The sequence below is a fragment of the Maniola hyperantus genome, chromosome Z (genome assembly GCF_902806685.2).
Source record: "Maniola hyperantus chromosome Z, iAphHyp1.2, whole genome shotgun sequence".
Lineage (NCBI taxonomy): Eukaryota > Metazoa > Arthropoda > Insecta > Lepidoptera > Nymphalidae > Maniola > Maniola hyperantus.
Genome location: NC_048564.1, coordinates 3764571 through 3779194, shown reverse-complemented (window position 1 = coordinate 3779194; position 14624 = coordinate 3764571). Strand labels below are relative to the sequence as shown.

Below are 14624 nucleotides of genomic sequence, written 5' to 3'. Positions count from 1 at the left end.
CTATAATCCGCTGAAACAGCAAATTAAGCTTATGGTTTATTTTATATCATGGACTTCCGCAAAGTAACGCCTGCTTCTATACAACATTCAACGGGAAGTACCGGAAGTTCAGAAACGACAGACAGACAAACAACGAACTGTATAAGGGTTATTTTCTTCCACAGTTTGCATGTGCGTGGAAAAAAGGATCTGGTACAAGTTACAACGGACGGTCGAAGTGCATGAGGCACCCAGGTGGTGAGGGTGAATATGGTCCAAGATCCCACTGCCGCCAGACATTCCTTATTTTCTGAGAAACAAAACTGTGTGGGATAGAGTAGTACTACTGTGTATTTTTAATGTAAGCTCGCATATTTGCCAGCTTGTACCTCGGGCCAATTTAAAGATATCATTTGCTAAAGGCACGTACAAACATGTCTGAGTGGTGATTTTTAGGGTTAAAACGGTAGTGAAAAACCGAACCATTATAGAATCACTTTGTTGTCTCTCTGTCTGTCGGTCTGTCAAGAAACCTACGGGGTACTTTCCGTTGACCTAGAATCATAAATTTTGATTCTCAGAAAATAAGGAAGGTCTGGCGGCAGTGGCACCTTGCTCTAATGTAAAATAATATATAATCCGATCCGTCCAGTAGTTTGAGCTGTGCGTTGATAGATCAGTCAGTCAGTCAGTGATTCAGTTACCTTATCATTTTATATATTTAGATAAAACCCTGGATCACCTTTAATGCAACGATGACGTAATTCTGTAAATATACCTAGGTATTTATTTCTAAGAAAGTTTTTATTGTATTGTCTTTTTATTGTTATGATCAAGTTCCTTCATGGTAATCCCACTCGAATAGCAGTGACCGATTCTTGAAACGTTATTGATACTCGTGTTACTTAATCGCCGATCGTGAACTGTTCCAGAGGCTAAACGTCTGCGTAGTGATGTAATAAAGCCAAGCCACTCAGTGGTAACATATTGCATACATTGAACTAATTAGTACCCAACAAGCGAAATAATCCCAGAATGCGTATGTTTTAGGACTGTATACTCCTTTAAGTGCCTCGTAAGATGGTGTTTAGACTGTAAGCACAATCACCCTTAAACCTAACCCTATAAGCACTTATAAGGTCACGTTTACTAGTTACTATAACCTCTGCTCTCCTATAAAAGCTACGTACACGAGTAAATAGACTAAAGAATAGTTACTCTAGTTACTTACACTTATAAGCGCTTATAAGATCACGTTTGCTAGTTACAATAAACTCTGCTATCCTAGAAAAATAAGTACAAGGGTGAACAGATTGCAAAATAGTAACTCTAGTCATATACACTTGTAAGCGCTTAAACAATCACGTTTACTAGTTACTATAAGCTCTGCTCTCCTATAAAAGCTACGCACAAGGGTAAACAGACTGAGGAATAGTTACTCTAGTTACTTACACGTCTTATAAGCGCTTATAAGATCACGTTTACTAGTTACTATAAGCTCTGCTCTCTATAAAAGCTGAAGCAAGCAAAGGAAGGGTAAAATTACTAAAGAATAGTTGCTCTAGTTAGTTAAACTTATAAACGGTTATAAGATCATATTATTTATTGGCGATTATAATACAAGCCTATAACTGCATCCAGTGATATGGTTTTTCCTAATAAAACTTTTGTCAAAGACTTAATAAGGTTACTTTTTTTTTACCTTTGAAGAAGGCTTTACAAACCATAATATTATGTTTATTATGATTCTACAAATGCTTTTATAATCTTATATCAACCGTTTCATTCGTAGTTTTGTTTTATAATAGTGAATTAATATTAATTATAAAATGGATTTAAATAAGTGGAAAAGGTTTAAAAAAGTGGTAGCTATAAAAGGAAAGTCTGAAACTCTTAATTGATAACAACTTGGCGTATACCAATTTTCATAGTTGAAACTTGGGTTTCATACAAATTTTCGTAAAACGAAATAAAGCTACCTAGTGGTTTTTCTTTCTTAGTTCCACTGCTGATATGATTTTCCTAAGAAGTCATTCAGTAGCGCATTCCGTGGATAGTTGCACGTGGTCGCCACAGGGCAAGCGTATAGTGAAGATGCGATTATAACAAATTCAACCTCTATAATAATAAAATCTTAGGCTCACAAAGCAAGAGTTAAAGCAATAATCTGTCCAAAAAAACACTGGAAAGTACGAAAGAGTCAGCACTACGGCCTAAGTACTTTTATTTTCCTTTTCTGGTAAGAAATAACCTCTTACAAAACAATCTTAACTCCAAAACTCTATCAACCAAATATTTGAAATAAATCAGGATTTAATAGCTTTCCAAAAGGTGTTATAGACTATTTATTTATTTATTTATTTTATTTGTTTTTTGCAATCAACAGCGATATATATACCATATAATTTTACATTGTGGCGGTTGCCACAATAGAAACTAGATGGCGCTGTTCAATCGATGACGTAGTCCCGAACAAATGTACCGCCGATAGCAATCGCACTAACGGAGTTTTCTGCAATCTGGACTATATACGTCGGCCCAGCTGGCGCTACCGAGCACAACCAACCGCTCGGTGGGAGATCTCCCCTTTGGTACGGTCGAGCCTGCACACCGCTCCCGTACATTGGTGACCCCGACGTGATCAAGAACGGTCGCACACCTCAACAACCGACGAAATCAAGAATGGTCGCACACTACAACAGCCAACGTCATCGAAGATCAACCGCACGCCGCCGCACTCCGCACTGCGCACTCAACGTGATCAAGGGTGATCGCATACACCGCAACACCTTTGGATCACACACCGCAAGCCGACGTCTTCTCCAAAACTCCAAGTCTACAAGCAGCAACAGCAAGCACATCGAGGCCTGTAAGACGGATGTAGCCACAGCTTCGGGGCACAATGGCCCTGCACTCCATCACCAGCTACAAGCGTCCTGGTCTACCGCTTCTCTGGATGGTTAGCAGCCATTGCCCTTCCTTCACACGCCTTCACGCTACAACGCCACCTCTCTTCACTGCTTCACACTACGCGTTCATCTCAGAGGAGAGTGATGTGGCGGTTGCCACAATAGAAACTAGATGGCGCTGTTCAATCGATGACGTAGTCCCGAACAAATGTACCGCCGATAGCAATCGCACTAACGGAGTTTTCTGCAATCTGGACTATATATAGAAGTTTCAAGACATAACCGTCGGCCCAGCTGGCGCTACCGAGCACAACCAACCGCTCGGTGGGAGATCTCCCCTTTGGTACGGTCGAGCCTGCACACCGCTCCCGTACAACATAATAACAGACTGAAAATAAGGCCAAATAGGATTACAATTTTTTACAGATTACTTAAATAGGTATTAAATATAAATTTATAACAGTACGTTTGATAATTTAAACAAGCTTTACAATAATATAATAATATGATAATATTATAAAAGTCAATTAACTAGTAAAAATACCTAGTAGGTGATTCACAACATATGTATGTGTGAGTGTATGTGTGTCTGTGTGTGTGTGGGTGTGTGTTTCTGTGTGGGAGAGAGAGTATGAGTATTTTTTAAAGAATATTAGCCAAGTTAATTGCTGACTAACATTCCCCTTTTCCCTCCAATTAAGCGTAAAGCTTGTGCTAGGAGTAGGTACGACAATAGTGCAACGGGTGGGATTTGAACCGGCGACCTTTTGGTTTTCAGTCCGCTCCTTTAACCGTTGAGCTATCGAGGCTCTATTATTAATTAGACTAGCTAATGCCCTTTATTAAGCGTAAAGAGACGTTTGTGTATTCTGCCATAAATTCCATATCGAAAAACACTTGCGAAAAAACTTACCCTGTCTAAAAACTACTTACTTAATATATTATTATATTTACTAAGCCAAATGTATGACTTAATAAGTGCATATCAGCCAATTGTATCAAATCAGTAAGTATAATATGGTTTGGAGACTGACTTCGGCATCCGGAACTTATCTCCATGGTATCTTACCCACTGCATGCCTCAGAGTATTACTATCACTAAAATCTATAAGGACTATTAAACAATACCTATATCAAATTAACAAAAACTCTGGTCAACTAAATCGTCAGCCATAGTTTCTTCTGTACCTACCTTGTATAATTATTGTTCTTCTGTGTATGTGTGTGCCCTAGGGGGATTCCAACATCAATGGTGTGTGCAATAAAACTTTCCAAATAAAAAATTGGCATTCAGTGGGGAGTGCGGATGAAGTGAAAACAACAATAGTTCTTTTTGGATTTCTGCCAAATCAAATTGTATAAAATTTCATAGTTTGTAAATTAAAACCATTAACATTATTTTAGTTTTACATCCATCAGATCTCTGATCACTATTAGGTAACTAACCTGTTGATGACGCAACCTATCCCAAAATCACCCAAATAAATTAATAAAAATTTATTTCATTGAGAATGGTGTCCAATCAGAGGCAGATTCTAAGGCAAACTAGGCACGTGCCTAGGGGTGCGAGGTTACGAAGGGGCGCGTGCGATTATGTAGAGTTGGATTAGCGAGAGTTGCTTATGCTACATTAATATTATGTTGACTTATAAGAAAACCATAAGCTGTGGTAGCCTAGTGGTTAGGACGTCCGCCTTCTAATCGGAGGTCGGGGATTCGATCCCGGGTATGTTCGTTTTAAGTAATTAAATATCACTTGCTTTAACGGTGAAGGAAAACATCGTGAGGAAACCTGCATGCCTGAGAGCTCTCCATAATGTTCTCAAAGGTGTGTGAAGTCTACCAATCTGCACATGGCCAGCGTGGTATACCATGGCCAAAACCCCTCTCAGAGAGGGAGACCCATGCTCTGTAGTGAGCAGGTATTGGGTTGATCATGATGATGATGAGAAAACGTATCGCATTCTTTCGCTAATCGAACTGTACATTGTTTGATTTCATAATAGAAGTTGACAAGATACAACCGACACGACCACCGATCAATGCGCATTTACATTTACAGATTGCGCGCGTTCGTCGTGATGATCGCGAGCATCGGACGTTGCTAGATTGCGTGGCAGCAGCCTTTAGCAGCCATACTAAATTTTTAATATGCCCGCTAGACGGTTGCCTATGAGGTGCTTGCCTAGGGCGCTCTTGACATTTAATCTCTTAATTTCTCATTTAATTTAATTTTCATACTTTATTATTCTATGATAATGTAGTTACTATAATAATTTGCACACCAAGTTATTGGTGTAATGTCAAGGGGTCAAAATAGATTTAAGACCAAATTGTACCACATTCTAGCAAATAAAAACTATTTCTATTTCTATTTCAATCCGCCTCTGTGTGCAATCGAAAACAAAACATATCAATAAAACTCCATTTTAGTGTAGCACAACCGCTGTCCCAGCGCTTACTACTAGAGAATAGAAATCTCTGAGAAACATAATGTACTTACTGTCAGGACAGCCCATCTCGTCGGCTCCGTCATCACAGTCTCGTCGGTCGTCGCATCGCTGACTCAACGGCACGCATCGCGTTTCGTCGCAACTCATAGCGTCATTTGGACAAGCTGTCAACAAAAAAAGTAAAATTACTATTAAAATAGTTTATTTTATCAACAAAATCAATTTATTTGGTAGATCCTCCATCCTCACAATTATCTCACAGCCTTCGTTTGATATTCACAACATGAATTCACAATCACCAGATCGTTAGGTATGTCGCGAAGAGGATATTTCTAACGCAGTATCAGCACTAAGGTGTCAAAACCTGGAGTTCACACAATATTGAATAGCCGTAGTATCGTTTGTGAGAGGAAATTGTGGGTATCCACAATCTTACCTTGTATATAATATTTCAACCTATTTATCGAAATTTTAGGCCGTTTACAGCCAGTATAAAGCAGAACTTTACGAGCATGAGAAATGAAAACTGTATTTTATCTCTGTTGTAAAATCCGCTTGTGACAAAATAATAAACTATACCTACGCTATCGGTTGCAGAATCAAGGTATATTTTTTGCGCTGCGCGTTCTCCAAGGCAACAAGAGAAGTAAAGATCTTTTGATTCACCTATTCAAATATTAGGAATATTAGCACCCACTATCGTAAATATGTCACAAAGGCAAGATGCCTATATGAGATTAGCGTCAAATAAAAATAACTAACAGCATCGATATAATTAGTAATTAAGTATTTAGAAAAAAAAAAATTATAACGACAGTTTAGAAACCTGCCAACATATAAATAAAAAGAATTCTCACTGTTGTTTTGCCATCCTTCTGGTGTTTCGGTATAAGGTACGTATCCTCCCGAACCTCTGTTATCTGGTGTCCATCTATCATAGTCATTTCTTCTTCCGTCAGGCCTTCTTTCGGTAGGCCGGCCATAATCAGGGCTCCCATAGACATTTCCTTCATTAGGTCTTCCTTCAGTGGGTCTGTCAGTTCTACCTTCATAGGGTCTGCTCTCAGTTGGTCTTCCATAGTCGCTTCCACCTTCATTGGGCGTAACTTCCTCAGTTGTTTCACTTACGTCTACTCCAATGGGTCTTTCCCCGAAAATGTTTTCATCATCGGGTTCTAATAAATCGGGTAATGAAGTTGTTTCGGGATACGAATCACCTCTCTCCGATTCATTGTACTGATCTTCAGTTTGATCTATTGCTTCATTGTCCACATATCCTATTCAAACAATAAATACGAACATAAAATAATAAATAAAAATGAACTAAAATACACAAAAATAAAATAAAATATACACGGGCAAAAGTTTCAAAATAAAATGAAATTATAAACCTGCCTTTAAAAATTATAATAAGACAAGGAAAGGTACATAAAACAACAAATAAGTACTGAATTTTGATTTATGACTCCTACGAATTAGGATTGATTTTGATCGTAATTTGGGCGTATAACTTTCATCTACATTGGCTCTTCAATATTTGTTTGTATTGTAAATGTTCCCTTAACTATCATCCTCTTACTATCTTTCATTTTGAGAGTCCACACAAATCACAGAAAAGAAAGAAAAACCATAAAAAGTTTTTGTTCAAATAAATATTTCTAATCGTCAAAGGAATATACGACTGGTTGGGGATGCCCAACCTATCCAATAACAACCAGCAAAAACACAAACCTGAATCAATGACCGTGGCACTATAGTCCACGTCATTGACAGCTATGTTGCCAAGCATCCTCTTGTTCCTGATGTAGTCGTGCAATGTTTCGGAGACTCTATCCGTATCATCTCCAGTAACGACAATGTCCAACGTTACTTTACAGGAGAATTCATCTGCAGGTCGCGATCTGGAAACAAACATATTTAATAAGCTATAAATTCTCTGAACTGAAAATAAGCACCGTATGCTCTTGTGTTTGTACTAGGAAAAACTGGGAGCTTTTTTCCAGTTGTGACTTATGCCATACGTGATACATAATATCCAATCACTTGTTTTATCGTCATCATGATCAACTCATCGCCGGCTCACTGCAGAGCACGGGTCTCAGAGTGAGAAGGGTTTGCCCATAGTCTACCATGCTGACCATGTGCGGATTGGTAGACTTCACACTCCTTGTATACCCCCATAATGTTCTCAACATTATGGAGAACTCTCGACATGCAGGTTTCCTCGCGATGTTTTCTTTATCGTTAAAGCAAGTGATATTTAATAACTTAAAATGGACATAACTCCGAAAAGTTAGAAGTACGTACCCGGGATCGAACTCCCGACCTCCGATTAGAAGGTGGACGTCCTAACCACTAGGCTATCACAGCTTTTAACTTGTTTGGGGCTTTTTAACTTAAACGCTCAAGTTGGTGGCGTCAGGATAACCAACCTATGTGGAACATTCTTTATGAAACTTTCTGTTTGTTTATTTTGCTGATGAATGCACTGTATCAATCTTGATAAAACGCATAAATATAATTAAGGTTTTTGACCACCAAAGCAGGTTGCCCTGGGTGGTAACTGACTTTGGTCAACGTTGCTTCACCAGTGTGCTTGATTGAAATATGCAACTAGACCAAAAGTAACCCTCTCTAGTTACAGACTTATCCACCTATCGCCGGCTAACTACTGAGCACGAATGTCTTCTCAGAATGCAAAGGGTTTGTCCGCTAGCCTGACTTCACATACCTTTGAGAACATACATTATAGAGAACTCTCAGGCATGCAGGTTTCCCTACGACATTTTCCTATTTCTGTTAAGGCAAGTGATATTTTCGCAAATAACGTCATACGCCATCGCAAGCAAACCCAATGGTTTTGCAGCTCTCGTTAAGAGAAAAAAGGTCTTCTACTTACTGTATCCTTACTAGGCTTGCCCGATGGGTTCCAGGAAGGTCTCTGAACACTGTGTTCACAGCATCAGCGAGCGATTTGGAGAAGTTCTGGAACTTTAGTGAATCTCTGTTGGAATACTGCACGTGATATGGCTCCATAACTACGAAGGTCACCCGAAGTGTCTCTGAAATTACAAATTATTCTACTTAATAAAAAAAATCAACTGACTGACTAACAACGTACTGCTTAAACTGGTGGATCTTGCATGTTTTGCACAGGAATTCGTATTATTTAAAATAGGTTTATATTAAAAAAGGATTTATAAAAATTCATCCTATCTTCGCGTGGATTTAGGTTTTTAAAAATATCGTGGGAACTCTTTGATTTTCTGGAATAAAAAGTATCTTTAATGTCCCTGTCCAAGTCTTTAACTGGTCCATACAAAAAATCATGTTAATCCGTTGCTCCGTTGCGATGAGATTGAAGGACAAATCAACACACTTTCGCATTTATAGTTATGGGTAGTGATATATATAAGAAAATGTAATCACTTGCATATACTTATCTTTTCCGCCTAGTAATTTGATATGTGTGGCCGAGTTGTGCCCTGTATACGCATTGGCGTAGGTACCTATATGATACACCTACGCTGATTCATAGCTCTTTGACAATATAGGGCAACTGAGCTGTACACCCAGACTGGCCCAGTCTGGGTGATGTCACCGACAAACATATTATCTTCTATCTTAAATATATAAAAGGAAAAGGTGACTGACTGACTGACTGACTGACTCGTCTATCAACGCACAGCTCAAACTACTGGACGGATCGGGCTAAAATTTGGCATGCAGATAGCTATTATGACGTAGGCATCCGCTAAGAGAGAATTTTTGAAAATTCAACCCCTAAAGGGATGAAATAGGGGTTCGAAATTTGTGTAGTCAACGCGGACGAAGTCGCGAGCATAAGCTAGTGAAATATAATTCCCAAATTGTCTGTACCGGATATCGTATCAGGAAACTTCCACTTACAAGACCTCTAAAGACAGCGCTTAGCACTGCGACAGGGTTATCTATGTGCGTTGATAGATCAGTCAGTCAGTCAATCCTTTTATATATTTAGATAAAGATAATATTAACATCGAAATGACGTCATTTTGAAGTTAGCAGAAATGAATATATTGAAAAATATACCATCAGCTCGAAACTTTAGTCTAGTGCTGACGTCAATAAAATGGCGGATACGCGCATTAGCAATTTGCGGAAATATACCTAGGTACCTATCACGACACGTAAAACCCTTTTAGGGATATGGGTTTAAAGAAACTGCCATACCCTAAGTTATCCCATTTCCATCTTAAACTGAGTCGAGATCGCAGTCGTATTCAAGGACTATCTTGACATCGAAAATAATTTATTAAATACTTATGTAAATTTTTGCCAACTTACTTTCTTTTTCGGGCTCCAATTCTGGCTCCACAGCGCCCGATCCGCCGTTGATGTCGTTGTCGAGATTGTCATCGTCTCCGCTGCAAACACAAAAAAAAATTGTTTGATAAATCAAAAAATAATTTTGTACCGCAAGTTTTTGGAACTGTTTCTATTTTTATTTTTATAACAATATGCATAGAAGTATACAATAGGTACAATGGGTATATTTTTATTACAATAGGTTATATTGTTACATATTATAACTTTTTATGATTTGAAAAGAGTTTTTATCAGCTCTTCTCAGTAGAAATTTCTTTCCGAACCAATGGTAGAGTCGTAAAAGTAACAAAATAGACTCTAGTTGTCCTACATGAATTAATATACCTGAATAAATTTTGATTTTGATTTTTTTGATATCTCTTGCGTTGTATGCTGTAGTCTCCGTTGAGATGGTTGCTATAGCCGAGCACACGTTGGGGCGAACATAATTCGCTAACCGAATTATATCAAGTATAATGTAATATTTAACTTACGTTTGTTCGTCGTCTTCTGTGGCAGTTTCCTCAGGGTCTGGCGATGATGGTGAGAACAAATCTGAAATTATTAAAAAGTTGAATTAGTATTTTGCAACATAGTTGGCGTTTGTCGTATCTAATATACATACATGGTATTAGTATCAAGCAACAGCCTAATATCAGCCGATCCGCACTTGGCTAGCGTGCTCGAAAATGGCCAAAACCTTTGTAGGGTTCCGTAGTAAACAAGGAACCCTTATAGTTTTGCCATGTCCGTATGTCTGTCCATCCGTCCGTCCGTCCTCGTTATTCGGTAAGGATACTCGTGCTCAGTAGTTAGCCGGCTAAGGCTTGTTGTTGTTGATGATGATGATGAACAGCCTAATGCCACAACTCCCTTTTAATAATTATAATAAGCTATTTATTTCCCAATAAATATAACAAAATCCCTTTTAGGGGAGAATTTGTGGTCAACCAGTAGTTTGACAGTTTAAACTCTCGAGTTCAAACATTCAAACTACTGGTCGACCACAAATTCCAGAAACTCTATTTTTTTTCACCTAATTCATTCAGCATCATGATAGCGTGCCATCTTCTAAGTGAAATTGGGTGATCATCATACAAAGTCTGCCCAATACAGTTTTCTGAATATTGGGTAGCCCTGTTTATCCCTTAAACCAGTTGCTTTCTAGGTGACCTGGATATCTCCTGTCTATCTACTTCTATCCTGCCTTCAACAGTACTTTCCTATCATCATCATGATAAACCCATCGCTGGCTCACTACAGAGCACGGGTCTCACTTTCCTATAGTCATTGGTAAATTAAATCATTTGAAGGTCAACTATTTTAATATTTAAAGTTGCCACAGTTTCTTTTTGTTCAAATTTCTCGAACTTTCAGCTTCTACAACACATCAAAATTTATTGCTCGGGTCATAATGGCCTATATCTATAATCATATCAGTAGACATATTATCATCATCATTATCAACTGATAGATGTCCACAGCTGGACATAGGTCTCTTGTAGGGACTTTCACAGGCCACCAGGCCTGAATCCAGTGGCTCCCTGCGATTCGTGGTAGGCATTATATTTATTTAATAACTTTGAACTCACTCCAGGGCCAGTCTCGTTTGAGTCTTCGCAATTGGCTACCGATCCCCGTGTCTCGGTCCACTTCGAGGAACTCGTTTGCTTCATCCTCACCCTCCAAGTAGAGGTCCTCGGCTGCAGAAGCCTGGAAATGAAAGAAATAATCATGTAAATATAGGAAAAATAATCCTTACTTCTAATAATTTTAAATACATATCAAAAATTGCGTAACCGGCAGGAATCGAACCAGCATCTTCTGGGTTCGAGCCTGATGCCTTGACCAACTCGGCCACGGTTTCGCTTACCTAACCTTACCTTACTTCTAAGAGTTAAAATTTTATTTCAATATAATATTAATCTAGTGAGCTTTTAGTTAAAGCCCACTCTCCATAGTGGCATTGGCTACTTTAATCCCAGAAAATCCAGTCCCACTTAATTTTTAAAACACAAATCCACGTGGATGAAATCATGGCCATCAGTTAGTAATAATTAATTTATTAAACATTTTTAGGGTTCCGTACCTCAAAAGGAAAAACGGAACCCTTATAGGATCACTTTGTTGTCTGTTTGTCTGTCTGTCAAGAAACCTACAGGGTACTTCCCGTTGACCTAGAATCATGACATTTGACAGATAGGTTGGTCTTATAGCAGACATTCTGGGAACCGTGAATTTGTGGTTACATCACACAAAAAAAAATTAAATTGTGGTCATAAACAAATATTGCTATTTTCAACTTTCGAAGTAAGATAACTATAATATCAAGTGGTGTATCATATGAAAGGGCTTCACTTGTGCATTGTAAAACAGATTTATATTTATTTTTATGCATAATAGTTTTTGATTTATCGTGCAAAAAGTCGAAAAAATACGACTGCAGTACGGAACCCTCAGTGCGCGAGTCTGACTCGCACTTGGTCGGTTTTTTTGATTATTGAAGAGATGCCTTTCTTTTCACACCAATTTTTCATGCTTTTCCTTTCTTGCTTTTGATAACGCTATTATATCACCACTGTATACAAAAATAGATAATGTGCTAAGTATATACAATTAGAAGGAGGTTTTGGGATGTCTCCAAGAATAGGTACCTACTTATTGGGATTGGTCTGCGCACGTCCCGCCCCGCCCAAGTAACGATTTCGATTATAGCCCTCCCTCTCGGAACAAGCCGTTTGACCTTCTTACATGATCCGAAGTCAAATATACTTTTCACCTACTCAACCATCTTTCTCTTTGACTGGTATGCGACAAAGGCATGGCCGTGCGCACACAGAGTAATGCAAGTATCACACACTTGGCGACTTAAATTTTCTTGGCTATTATGGTAGTAACTAAGCAACTGACATATTATCATAACCTCGGGGTGATTAGGTAAAACGTTGCTGTAGCGACAGCAACGCGACAGCAGTAGCAATGCGACAGTTCATTTGCTGTTTCTCTTTTTCTTCTTATTTTGCTTTGTGGCTATTGCTGTCTCTCTCTAGCCGGTCGTTTGACAGCAATGATCGCGAGATTTACGTCTGTCGCAAACTTGTCGCGAGATACATAATCACCCCGCCTATCGCATTAACAAACTAGTGCCGCTGCACCAACAACGACTCGACAAAAACAAAACGTTGGTTACGAGTCTCAGAAAGAACTGCCTTATTGAATCTCCCTCTTGCCTATCAAAGCCAAATTATATTTCCCATCAGATGGTAGCCATAGAATTTATCATATTATGTAGTGCAATTAATACGAGCGACGCATCGAGTAAAATTACAGAATTACCGCCGGAAGATAAGACTGATTTATTCACTGTTGTTCTAAATAAGAAACGTAAATTAAAAAATATGCGTGGCACCTCAGATACAGAGTGCAGAATACAGGTAGCTGACTCCCAGTGCTCAATTTATGTATCGCGAGCGTAAAAGTCGGTTACGGTGAATGATATCTTGGAGCATATTTTAGACAAAAGGGAACAATGCGTCTTTTAATTCGTTTAAAGTTACTATACCTGCCAGCAGACTGGGATTCTTCTTAGATGGACAGTTTTGGCCTTCTGATTTGGTGTTTAGAAGATATAAAGAGCGATTCACGAATACCGCCACTAAACACACCAGAGTATGATAAGTACACCAAACAAATATTGATTTTTTACCATAGCATCTATATTTTAATTTAATTTTATATTTGACCTCTGTAATAATATGGGTACAATTTGCCTGAAATAATAACATTATTATTTTTTTTTTTTTTTTTTTTTTTTTTTTTAATACAATAAAACTTAAAGCTAGCCTTATCTAATTACTATATAAATCATGACCGCGTGGAATGGTGCCAAGAATACTGGCTGCATTTCCGCGCTGGACAGCCAGGCTGATCCGCTGCGCAAAAAATGAGCCAGCCCTTCTGTTTCTAGCCCACCATGCTTTATTATTATTAATAATAATAAAGCATGGTGCACTAGATGTCATGGTGCTCTAGTCACAACTCCAGGCATAACCTCACGATCCCCATCCGTTCTAGTAACTTAAGGTTACTCTGTCTAGTCGCTAACTAAAAACATTATATCGTCCGTCTGTTGTGATGTCTACAGGAAAAGTTTTGAAACGGTCCGGATTTCTGCCTGAGCTCGTTGGTGCTCGTTGGATCTCCCTAAAGGCTGTTTTACACTGAAGCAACAACATGCGATATTGCGACATATTACATTGAGGGAAACATTAATTTTGTGCATTTAAGCAGCTGTGGCAGTCTTTTTTATGCAGAGACAACGTCATGCTGTAAAATTGATATAATACGATACGACAGCCTGCCGACGATTCTTGCTGCATTTTAAATTATTACTGCAGTAGGTACCTACCCGCCCGAAATTTAGCCACGACGGCCAATCTCCGTAGATATTAGCCAACTAAGATAGTATAGTGCACAAGAATGTGCGCAAACACAGATGCACTCTCTATTCCCTCACTCTCATAGCTGAATGGGGCGGAAATCCAACATGACCGAAGAGATATCTCTTGCTCTCCGAGGCACGGGGGTGAATCACTGCCAACTTACAAACTCCGAGCTATTAATGAGAATTTTTTATAGGCATACAAAAAATTTGACACTTGGGCACAAAAATTGTGGTGTTTGCAAATAATATTTTTATTTAATTTTTAGATAAAAATGTATTATGAAGATTTTATTTTTGTATAGATATATTTTATTTAATAATAATATGTACCTACCGAAAAAAACTCATATTGTTGATAGTTTTGAATTTGGCGCCCAAACAAAAATGGAAGAAAAGATTTTTTTAGTTCTTTTTTAGTTCCGCATCAGAACCTAAGTTTCTTGGGATAGGTATATCGCAAAATCGGATGTGTAGGTATAACAGCTGCCTTAT

The 14624-nt window shown here is 38.4% G+C and overlaps 1 protein-coding gene and 1 non-coding gene across 12 annotated transcripts in view; both read right to left on the bottom strand.

Annotated features, from left to right (window-relative positions):
• Positions 1-14624, bottom strand: part of trol (terribly reduced optic lobes) — a 215248-nt gene that overhangs the window by 141610 nt on the left and 59014 nt on the right. For all 11 annotated transcript variants that reach the window (XM_069508851.1, XM_069508852.1, XM_069508854.1 and 8 more), the window contains exons 2-8: positions 11281-11401; positions 10183-10243; positions 9668-9747; positions 8241-8403; positions 7073-7242; positions 6199-6618; positions 5392-5505 (exon numbers count right to left, since the gene is read on the bottom strand). In XM_069508851.1, coding sequence (XP_069364952.1) covers positions 5392-5505; positions 6199-6618; positions 7073-7242; positions 8241-8403; positions 9668-9747; positions 10183-10243; positions 11281-11401 — 1129 coding nt within the window. The remainder of the gene's footprint in view (positions 1-5391; positions 5506-6198; positions 6619-7072; positions 7243-8240; positions 8404-9667; positions 9748-10182; positions 10244-11280; positions 11402-14624) is intronic.
• On the bottom strand, positions 11483-11555 carry TRNAS-CGA (transfer RNA serine (anticodon CGA)). The gene has a single exon. It is a non-coding gene; the product is annotated as a tRNA-Ser (tRNA).